Raw genomic sequence first — 12,214 nt, 5'->3', positions numbered from 1 at the left:
TAAAAGAATGGCCAGAATAACTGAGTCTTGTGATGGGACATGCGCACGATGTGGAAGAGGGTCAGCCACACTTGGGCACATGTTCTGGCTCTGTCCCCGGGTGCAGGCCTTTTGGAGGGCCATCCTTTCCTCATTGCAGTCACAGTGGGAATGCTCTGTAGTGTGTGATCCGATGATATTATTTTTTAGTTACAAATTTACTGCGACACCACCTAAAGGCTTTAAGAGATATGTGCAGTGGTCAATTTTATTTGGGATTACCACGATCTTGAAATCTTGGCGATCAGATCTCATGCCACCACTAGCATGCTGGCGTGCACAGCTGATACATCAAATGCGGCTGGATAGATGCCGTGTGAAATCACTGGACAGCACAGAAGGAGAGAGGTTCCGCATGGTATGGGAGCCATTGTGGCTAACCATGCCCTCGAGAGCACGAAGCTTTATTTTGAACATTTAAAAAGTTCACAAGTGGGTAGGGGGAAGGTAGGGAGGGTGGGAGTGATCTTTTCAGTTTGGGCAGTTGTTGGGGTGAATTCTTTGAATAACTCAATGCAATATTGCTGTATCTGTGCGAAAGCCTTTGCTTGTACTGGGGTCCGTTTTTTCGATGCAACTGTTTCCAATAAAATGACTTAACAGGTGGGAAATGGGGTTGGGGAGAAAATGTGAAACCTTGATGATGATCTAGTTGTATGATTTAAATTCCGATGTATAACCTTAGTTAGCTCTTTAATTGTTAGGGGAGACATGTAGCGGTTTGTTTAACTTGTTGATCATCAATAAAAACTATTGAAACATAAAACACGCAGAAATAAATAAATAAAAGAGCTACAATGCTATAAAGGAAAGTGAGTGACAGAGAGAAATTTTGACAGCAGGAAATGTAAAGGTGAGTTGTTATGATAAAGGTTGAGGGATTACTTCAGCTACTGGGCTCCAGGGCAGCAATTTTGGATCTGGTTCCTTGGATAGAGGCTTTCTTGTGGCCCCTTCAGAATTATTTGCTGTCTTGCTGGTCTCCACATTCCCTTGCCAAGATGTCAAAGTGCTGGGAGAGTGACGTGACGTGTAGATCCTAGAGGAGGGGGCACAAAGAGAAACATTCAAACACCTTAAACATATAAATTAATGCCCAAGAAGAATTAACCTTCCCGTTCTCCCCCACCCCATGTGGTTACATCAAACAAGCCTCCTGCCGTGGTCGAGTAACACAGGGTCCATTGGTCCTGAAGGAACTTCCTAATCCATAAAAACAGGTTGGAATCCAGGGCCACCAGATTGACTCTGTTGTATAAAGTGCTCTCCTCACGTTTTCCTCCTTTATAGTGCAAAATATAGACAATAGCATTTCAATTACTAAATTGAAAACAAAATCATTTTTCTTACCTTTGCTGATTTTATTTTTATAATATTGTTCCCGTCTCCGGTTTTGCTTCTCACTATCTGTGCTCTGAACTCTGTTTCCGGGGCCTCTGATATAACTTCCTGTTTCTGGGTCCAGCAGAGCCAGCAGCAGCACCACACACAGGGGACTGTATCTGTGCCAGCCTTTTGCTTACTGCTGGTGCTGCTCAGACCCAATGAAGTAGCAGGCCCAGGACGGGAGTAGGAGACCAGGTAAATGAGTTAGCCAGTGGGAGGCGGAGAGGAAAGGGAGACGGGGCAAAGCAGGTTATGGAGGGGGAGGGAGATTGCAGGTGAGGGGGAGAGCCCTGCTGTTAAGAGCATTAAAATTTAATGCATGTTCTTGTTTTTTTAAATATGTTAATCATGCAGCCCTAATTTCTTGTATATAAATAAACCACTGTAGTGTTGTAGGAGAGCACAACCTCACTTGCCCTTTGCTAAGGTAAAGTGCAATAAGGCCAGTCTGGTGGCCCTGGATTCTGACCTGTTTTATGGATCAGGAAGTCTCCCTTCAGGCCCTGTGTTACTCAGCCATGGCAGGACAAGCACAGTGCCCCAAGGACTGAATGTGAAGGGAGTGAAATAGGTAAGAGCCTCCAACTCACCAGGAAGGAACATAAACCCCACTGAGGAGAAGGGATAGGCTCAGGGAGACGAAAGGGAGCAGGGCATAGTTCTTTGAAAGGCAAATAAATTTGGCGAGGATCCATGGGGAGAAAGTAGCCCTAGTCCCAATTTCCCACTGGATCAGTGGTTGTCCCTAAAACAGGATAAGCTGGTGTGGCTGTGGATTGAGACCTGGGCTATTGGGCATAAGTGGCATTTGTTTTAAGTTGTGACTTTTTAAAAAGAAACCAGTGGGGATAGGGGAGAGGCAGATGGCTTCTTCCTGTGCTTCTGCATTTTTTCTTGGACTCCTGATGTATGTGGAGGAGGAACAGAAGCAGCAACAGACAAGAGCAGCAGCTGCCCCTGGTTTTTCTTTTTCGTGTTTGTTAAGCTGAAATAGCTGATATAAGAAAAGGACTTTTAGTGACAGCAAGTCTGAGGGGAAAAGGAAAATAGCTTCCAGTCTTCCAGGACTCTTGAGATAGTTTACTGCTGTAACTGAACAGGGTTTGGAACTGGATAGAGCTTGGGACGTGCTTGCAGATATCCATTCTAGGTTTTCCTGAGAGCCCAGGGCTGGAAATGAAACATTGATGAAGTCTGGAATCAGGAAGTAAGAGAGTGCGTGTTTCTTTTGTTGCCTTTTAAACTTGAGAAACAAATCTGATATTTCAGGACTAGACTACCTGGGGGACCAGGAGAGCCATTAAGAGTTCACTTCTCCAGGTTCTTGGACTTAAATTCTGAATGTTTTTGTTGTTTGTTTTTGTTTTTTTTCCAACCAGCTTTTGCTGGAGAGGGACTAGAAATAGCCCATTGCTTATTTGGAATAAGAGTTAACTGGGACATTCCTTATTATTCAGTTACACCAGTCCAAACCAGTGGGGATTGTATTAACAATTAACCCTCTTGCCTCTAAAGGGACGCTAACCAAAACAGAAGACTGAAAGAAAGCCCTTCTGGCAAAGGAAACACTCTAGAGATTAGTTTTTCTCTTGTATAATAATGCTAAAATTTGTTAGAGTAAATAAATGGTTACAATAAAAATTCTTTTATCCCAGTGTAAAACAAAAAAAAAAAAACAAAAAGGCAAACAACTGCTTACAAAACAATAGATAAAAAACAGCAAAGCAGTGGGATCAAATGCATTTATTGGAACAATACCTGACATGGCCACGTTTCGCCCTCAGGCTGCGTCAGGGGTACAAACTATAAAAACAAAACAAGTATAAAAACATGTATAACCATACGTATTAACAATGTCATAAGCATGATTCAACTAATAAAAGGCAATTATTTAAAAAAAGATTCAATATATATAAAACAATCCTTTAAAAGTTCTAAAAAAACATGTATAGACATACATGATATCTGTAAAACAAATATTTATAATTATCAAAATCATATATCACACACAATTTTATCAGAACATCTACAATTACTCATATCACATTTATAACTCTCAATAAAAAAATGTTAAGATCATATAATTAGAATCAAAACAATTCAATGAAGAGGGGAAGAAATTTCTTTATACATACCTATCAAAAGTGTATATAAATATATCATTTACACTAGTAGTTCCAAAAATCTAGTTCTACACAGATACAAAAACAAAAAATAAAAGTATCATCAGACAAGAAGCATATCTAAATGTACACAAAACTTTTAAAAGACTCTAGACATTCTAGTTTCTCCACTGATATTCTTAACACAAAACCAAAAAAACTCCTTAGAAATAAATAACCAGTCCACATTACTGCTAGAGGCAGGAAACAGTTCACTGAATAAAAGACTTCTCACAAAAATGTAACAGCAGAGAAAGCACTGCAAGCACTCAATCTTAAAAACATCTAGTACGTCTCCATCAGATCACAGCTCGACTCCCTACATATTCCAAAGATGTGCAAGATGAACAGAAATAAAGCAAACACTTACCCACTTATCTGCTACTTCCAACTGAACTGATATGCATTAGCATTACTAGCTTCTGTGAGACCCATGACTCATATAGCATCATCATGAGGTTAAAGGTCATCTCTAAGCACATTGCAAGTATCTTAAAGGGCCAGATAGATATTTTACATTTGAGAGCCAGATTTTAAAATAAACAGTGCTTAATTGTGAAATGTTCATAAAAGTTACAAAACTGATGATCTAAATTAATAAAAGTTTATCTAAACAAATGGGTATAAACACAATGCTTTCAAAACCGAAAACTCTAGGAATAAATGATACAAGCCTTTGAGAGAATGGTACTTAAAGATTTAGATCTTTTGGAGAAAAATAAGAAGAATCCATTTTTCAATCTAACAAAAGAAGAAAGAAAAGCCTTTAAGATACTTGAAATGGGCAACCTTCGAAAGCTAATCAAGAAATGTATTAAGTTATGTCCAATAAAAAAGGTATCGTTTTATTTTGTTTGATTTCTATTGATAACCTTTAAGAGTGGACTAACACGGCTACCACACCTCTTTACATTAATGGACAAATATACGCAACTTTCAGTGTGCTAGAAACACTCCTGGCTTAAAAACAACTGGACGAACTCATAGATTGAAGATATAGGACCAGAAAACTTTAAAATTGCTTAACTAAAATTGATGGTAAAATCCACTGCTTATTTCTAGGATAAGCAGCATAAAATCTCTTGTTTGTGATCTTGCCAGGTACTTGTGACCTGGATTAACCACTGTTGGAAACCAGATACTGGGTTCGATGAACCTTTGATGTATCCCAGTATGGCTTATGATTGGATCTTGGAGAGAAGTTGTAGACTTTTTTTGAGCCTGTGTAACTGCAAGGGAAATTGAAGAATAGAAGGTGGATAATGTACTGTATTGCTGCTTCCACTCCAATGGCATTGGGGAAGATGATGATTGAAGTGCAGACATTTGGAGGGAGCTTGCAGGAAAAGAGTCCTGCAATGTAGAGCTAAATGGATAATTTAAACTAATGAGCTTTGAGGACCTTAGACCTTTCCAGAGAAACATATAGCCAAATCTCTGGCAGACAAAATCTGGGAAGTGCTTCCTGTGAAATCTCTAACAATTAGTATAAAAGCCTTCACCTGCGTAACAGAAGGAAAGGCAAGTGTGAAATCATTTCTGCTTACTCTTGAGACCATTCCATTCAGAACTGAAACGTAATTGGACAAGTAAACAGGGTTATCTCTATAAAAGATCTTGGAGGAAAGGAGAAACGGGTGACATGATACAGACGTTCAAATATTTGAAAGGTATTTATCCGCAATCAAACCTTTGCCGGAAACGGGAAGATGGTAGAACTAGAGAACATGAATTGAAGTTGAAGGGGGGCAGACTCAGAACTAATGTCAGGAAGTATTTTATCATGGAAAGGGTGATGGAGGCATGGAATAGCCTCCCGGTGGAGGTTGTGGAGTTGAGGACTGTTCCAGAATTTAAAAAGGCTTGGGATAAACGTGGGATCGCTTAGGAAAAGGAAGAGTAAGGGGTAACAGAGGATGGGCAGACTGGATGGGTAATATGACCTTTATCTGCCGTCATGTTTCTAAAAACACAAAGGAATCCTGTTTAGAAGGAATGGATCTATGGAATTTTTGCAGAGATTGGGTGGCATCGCCGGTAATTGGGAAGCAAAGCCGGTGCTGGGTAGACTTCTATGGTCTACACACTGATCATAACTGAATAGATATGGAAAGTATCACTTACATGTAAAATGAGTTTATCTTGTTGGGCAGACTGGATGGATCATACAGGTCTTTATCTGCCGTCATTTACTATGTTACTATGTAAATTCTAATCTGGCCTCTATCGGCAACCAGTGTAATTGTTTCATTAAAGGAGTAGAATCATGTTTGATGCCTCTTAACAGCCGCATTCTGCACCCTTTCTAGCTTGGTTTTTAAATTCTTTGTGCAGCCAATATATGTAGAGTTGCAGAAATCTGGGACAGGATTAAAGATTGCACCAACAAATTAAAAATGTCTTCGTCAAAAAACCTTTGCATCGTCCTCAGATTTTTAAGCAGATAGTTCTTTACACCTTATTAACCTGTTGACTTAAGGACAACTGACAATCGATTTCCACTCCTAAAATCCTAGCTACAGTAACTGGTTTGGTTTTAAGATCTCCCAATGAGAATACAGGATTGGATTTCACCAGGTCAGGTGAACCAATCCATAAATGTTGTTTTGTCCTTATTCATCTTTAACTTAGAAGATTGAACCCAGGTTTCCACTGTTAACAAACAGCAAGAAAGATTCTGCTTGTGCAATAGGTTTCCAGGAGTAAATGGAATAATTAGTGTCGTCTTCATAGACGTGACACCTGCAGCTTAAGTTTCTCCAATTGACAAGCTAACGGTTGCATCAATATATTAAAGATGGTGAAAGCGGAGAACCCTGTGGCAAGCTGCTAGCAACGTCCAGAAATCGGACAACTCTCCTCTTCACAGATCTTTTAAAAAAGCCCCGAGAGAACTTTTCCTCCTATTTGTTTTAAAAATATTTCCATGTAATTTTGTGTCCCCTAGACTTCTTTTTCAAAGAGTGAAAACTCAATTCAGAGCCCTGACCTCTTTAGCCTCTTCTCATATGGGAGGAGTTTCATCTTCCTTTCATTTTGGTCGCTGTTCTTTAAACTGTTTCTAATTTGCTGTAATCTTCTTTTTTTGAGATATGGTGACCAGAATTGAACACAGTACTCAAGGTGAGTTTGCACCATGGAGTGATAGAGGCATTATAATAATCTTGGTCTTATTTACCATCCCTATCCTAATAATTCCTAGCATCCTGTTTGCTTTTTTAGCTGCTGCAGCACATTAGGCAGAAAATTTCAGCGTATTGTCTTCGACACCTAGATCTTTTTCTTGGGTTTTGATTCCCCAAGGTGGATTCTAGCATCAGGTAACTATGATTCGGATTATTGTTCCCAAAGTGCATCACTTTGGATTTGTCCACATTAACCCCCCCCCCCCCCCCCCCCCCCCCCCCGGTTTACTGAGCCATACAGCAATGCCGACAACCCATTCAAAGTGAATGAGCTGTGTCGGCATTAGCGCAGCTTAGTAAATGGGGGGGGGGGGGGATAAATTTCATCTGTCATTTGGCAGCCCAGTTTTCAAAGATCTTCTGCAATTCACAGTCCACATGTGTTTTGCCAACTTTGAATAGTTTTATATCATCTGCAAATTGAATCAGCTCATTTGTTCCGATTTCCAGATCATTTATAAATGTTAAATAGCACCGGTCCTAATACAGATCCTTGCTACACTCCACTATTCACTTTCTTCCATTGAGAAAAGTGGACATTTAACTCTAACCTCTGTTTTCTGTTCAATAACCAATTCCTAATCCACAGAATGATAGTCTCCTATCTCATGACTTTTTAACTTTCTCAGGAGTCTCTCATAAGGAACTTTGTCATCCAGCTTCTGTGCTGTTTTTCTCAGTCTTTTGTCCAATAGCCTGCATGGGCATGCTTATAATATCAGATCTGTGATTTGCCTCAAGGAAGGAGCTCAGCTCATCCCTAGCAGTTTACTCTCCATTGTTCAACAGTCTTCTTGAGTATTCAGTTTATCCACAAGACTTGTGTAGTGGCAGGTAAGTTTGCTTCAAACAATTCAGAAGATGGCCTACCTCGGAGCTTTTAGGCTATAGTCAGTCTCTAATTTCTGAAGTTTTCCTTCATGTTAGAGTACTGTCAGCTGTCTGCATATCAGCTCTATTACAGTGTCACTGGAAATGTGTGGCTCTGTCTCCATCTGCTGGCAGAGTGACATATAAGAATAGCCATACTGGGTCAAACCAGTGGTCCATCTATCACAGTATTCTGTTTCCAATAGTGGCCAATCCAGGTCACAAACCCATGCCTCTGGACTGGTCTAGCGGGCTTCAGAGGAATTGTAGTAAGTAAGATTTGTGGCTTTTTCATTTCCCTAGAGCTTTAGATCTTTAAGTCTGTTCCTATATGTGCATATTAATGAAATAGTTGATTATGTGAACTCATTCATGTGATGATCACTTGAATATAAATAGTGGATTATGTGTTTGACAAGATAACAAGAAAAAAAAACCAATGCTTAAAAAAAAAATTATATTAAATAATGAATTGTATGCCTGTCTGTGAATAATAGAATGAAGTAGGCAAGAGCTTGAAAGGAGATAAATAACCGCAAACTGCAACCAAGTGCATTCAAATACATAAGAAATAAAACATTCTGGGACAAAAGAGAGAAGAGGGGTAGGTGCATCCTGAACCAGTGGGCCAAGCTGCTAATCCATTTGTTTTTATTTGAAAAATGCGGGATGTACATTCTTATATTCTTGGCAGGTTCACTAGAGGGCGCTCCAGAAGGCTGGGAGTTATTTTATTGGTAAAAGTTTTAATGTGCCTCTTTCAGTACCTTGAGCATAAAGGCTTCCAGGAAGCTGTTGTGCTGTACATAGACCTGGCATGCAGCGAGCGTGAAGGGTAAACTGATCTTGCTGCTCTTAGGGTCCATCATAACATAAATTCTATTTTGATTTTTTGTAGATCACAACAGTCCAAATGTGGTAGTGACCAAACTTACCTTGGTTTGTGAGAGTGCACCATTCCCCATGGAGCTTGACCTGACAGGTAAGGTGCAGTTTGTGTTTGGATTCTTTTTGAGCAGAGCTGTAGGAACACCTTTCTGAAAGATGACTCCAGTAACTTAGCATGATATCACCTGCAGCTGTGCTGCATTCTTGTTAAATGGCTGATATTCTGTGATGTGACAATGTAATATTGGTACAGATAAGTATGAGCAAGGCTGGGAATTTCGCAGGTGCTCTCCTGCCCTTTTTCTACCCAGAGAAGCAAAGGCAATCGGTGGACTTCTCTCAGCCACTGCAGAAAAGCCCCGTAGCTGCTGTGGGTCCCAGTCTCCTCTGTCCTATCTCGGGAACTGACTTGTGGGGTTGGTGTATGGAAGACAGTGTTAGTCCCCCATGGCTCCTTCCTCCCCTCCCATGCACGACCCTAAACTAGGAGAGTGAAGAGATGTGTAGCCTTGCATTGGCCCTGTGCTGCTGACCTTCTGCTGTTTCCTTCTCATTATAGCCTTTTTCTTTTTTACTTGTCCCCAACTTTCTATTTTTTTTTCTCTTTAAATTCTTCTTTCTAATCCTATTGATAATTCTTGCATTGTTTTCCCCCACCCCTTTATCCCTTCTGCCTTGTCCCCTGTCCTGCCAATTCTTGGTCCTTCACTTATTTTATTTATTTATTTATTTATTTGCATTTGTAGCCCACATTTTCCCACCAGTTTGCAGGCTCAATGTGGTTTACATTATGCCGTAATGGCACTTGATGGCACTTATACAGTAAGTCTGAGAATCAGCAGATGAGGGAAGAAGCTCTGTTCATGTGCCTGCTGACTGCCGTGCCCTGAAACTCGGCTTCTAAAGTGGTTGGATGTCTCTGGTCCATGGGATTGCCCGGAAACTCGGCTTCTAAAGTGGTTGGATGTCTCTGGTCCATGAGATTGCAATATCTACAGCACTAGATAGGTAGAAAAAAGAGGAAGGGACATACGAGAGACATTCAAATGCCTCAGAGGTATAAATAATGCCCAGTAGGCATTTTTTTTGTAATGGAAAAAAGGTTCTAAAGTCATATTTTTAGGAATAACATTAAAAAGCTTTATAGAAACATAGGGAGTCTTTAGCTGTGAGTGTGAAGTTAAGGCCTTAGATCTGTATCAGGCCCTGTGGTCTGTGTCTACAATTAGGCTGTATATTTTCCTTCACCACAATCTTCAAATGTATCCTGCTTTCTGAGGACTGGTTTGGTATTCTTAGGGATTAAGAGCCACCCAGTGCTTCTGCAGAAAGAAATGGTTGCTGGCGTTTGTGCAGGTTACCTTGTCAGAGTGGGGAGAAGTCCTTCCATCTTTGTCTAATTGCTATTGACAGTCTTCAGATGAAGCATCTATGTTCAGGCAGCACAGGGGATAGAGCACAGCACATGTGTACTAAGGAGTGTGCCGGGAGAGTGGTGAAAAGAGCCCTCGGCAGATTCATAGGTTCTATTTCTGCATTTCTAGATGGGATTAGGGTCACGTTTTTTTTTTTCTGTAGGAGACCTGGAGAGTTTGAAGAAGCGGTCATTTGTGCTGAAAGAAGGCGTGCAGTACAGAATGAAAATCAGCTTCAAGGTGAGCAGGAGACTACCAGCTGGAAGCCTTCTTTAGGATGCTCTGGTTCTGACATATTCTATCTCTTCATTATTTAACATCTTACACTGTAAGTGAATGTTCTTATGGCTGGTAAAATGATAATTTGCAAATATCTGTTCAGGAGTGGCCTAGTGGTTAGGGTGGTGGACTTTGGTCCTGGGGAACTGAGTTCGATTCCCGGCACAGGCAGCTCCTTGTGACTCTGGGCAAGTCACTTAACCCTCCATTGCCCCATGTAAGCCGCATTGAGCCTGCCATGAATGGGAAAGCGCAGGGTACAAATGTAACAAAAATAAAATAGATACTATTGGAGATTCTACATGGAATGTTGCTACTATTGGAGATTCTACATGGAATGTTGCTACTGTTGGAGATTCTACATGGAATGTTGCTACTATTGGAGATTCTACATGGAATGTTGCTTCTATTGGAGATTCTACATGGAATGTTGCAGATCACCAATGTGGACGCGCAGGCTTCTGCTTCTGTGAGTCTGACGTCCTGCATGTACGTGCAGGACGTCAGACTCGCAGAAGCCTGGGCGGCCACATTGGTGATCTGCAACATTCCATGTAGAATCTCAAATAGTAGCAACAGTGGAGGAGCGGCCTAGTGGTTAGGGTGGTGGACTTTGGTCCTGAGGAACTGAGTTCGATTCCCACTTCAGGCACAGGCAGCTCCTTGTGACTCTGAGCAAGTCACTTAACCCTCCATTGCCTGCCGCGTTGAGCCTGCCATGAGTGGGAAAGTGCGGGGTACAAATGTAACAAAAAAAAAAAAGCCAGCAGTTGCGGAGTGAAACCAGAGGACAGGCTGCAGCTTTTAACAAGTGTCTGCTATTGAGTGTGGCACATGGTTTTCTTCAGTATAACCAAATAGAGCAATTAAGATGCAAATAGCCCAGAAATTGTAAACTATGTCTGTCACGTGAGTGAGATTGCATGGCTAATGAGTCATTGAATTGGATGTGTGTAGCTTGGAGGGTTCGTGGTTTATTTGCTTTTTGTTTTTTTTAATTAGTTTTTTTATTGAAAGAACAGAGCGATACAACATTCAACAAACAAAAGTGCCAAACTCTGCAAAAGTTATACAGACAGGGCATAAAGCAAAGGAATACTCTGGCACAACAAAAGATGCTGAAACCCCAAGTGCCCTAACCCCCCCCCCCCCCCCCCCCCCCCAAAGGTAACACAACAGTCTGTCAATAGAAACCATCTGGTAAAGCAAATCGCTGCCAGATAGTAAACGGCTCCCAGACTTTAAGGAAACTTCGCATTCTGTTGCGCCGTAAGGCAGTTGACTTAGACGTGCAACACACGAAGTCATAAGTACATAAGTAGTGCCATACTGGGAAAGACCAAAGGTCCATCTAGCCCAGCATCCTGTCACCGACAGTGGCCAATCCAGGTCAAGGGCACCTGGCACGCTCCCCAAACGTAAAAACATTCCAGACAAGTTATACCTAAAAATGCGGAATTTTTCCAAGTCCATTTAATAGCGGTCTATGGACTTGTCCTTTAGGAATCTATCTAACCCCTTTTTAAACTCCGTCAAGCTAACCGCCCGTACCACGTTCTCCGGCAACGAATTCCAGAGTCTAATTACACGTTGGGTGAAGAAAAATTTTCTCCGATTCGTTTTAAATTTACCACACTGTAGCTTCAACTCATGCCCTCTAGTCCTAGTATTTTTGGATAGCGTGAACATTCGCTTCACATCCACCCGATCCATTCCACTCATTTTATACACTTCTATCATATCTCCCCTCAGCCGTCTCTTCTCCAAGCTGAAAAGCCCTAGCCTTCTCAGCCTCTCTTCATAGGAAAGTCGTCCCATCCCCACTATCATTTTCGTCGCCCTTCGCTGTACCTTTTCCAATTCTACTATATCTTTTTTGAGATACGGAGACCAGTACTGAACACAATACTCCAGGTGCGGTCGCACCATGGAGCGATACAACGGCATTATAACATCCGCACACCTGGACTCCATACCCTTCACCAGCAGT

General features: G+C 41.2%; 1 protein-coding gene across 1 annotated transcript in view; it reads left to right on the top strand.

The window, feature by feature from the left end:
• The window catches only part of ARHGDIA (Rho GDP dissociation inhibitor alpha), a 30,508-nt gene that overhangs the window by 10,760 nt on the left and 7,534 nt on the right, over positions 1–12,214 (top strand). The window contains exons 3-4 of the mRNA XM_030205162.1: positions 8,541–8,624; positions 10,109–10,185. Coding sequence (XP_030061022.1) covers positions 8,541–8,624; positions 10,109–10,185 — 161 coding nt within the window. The remainder of the gene's footprint in view (positions 1–8,540; positions 8,625–10,108; positions 10,186–12,214) is intronic.

This window comes from Microcaecilia unicolor, chromosome 6 (assembly GCF_901765095.1).
Source record: "Microcaecilia unicolor chromosome 6, aMicUni1.1, whole genome shotgun sequence".
Classification (NCBI taxonomy): Eukaryota; Metazoa; Chordata; class Amphibia; order Gymnophiona; family Siphonopidae; genus Microcaecilia; species Microcaecilia unicolor.
The sequence above is the reverse complement of the archived record's forward strand: the minus strand, read 5'-3'. Positions and strand labels throughout refer to the sequence as shown.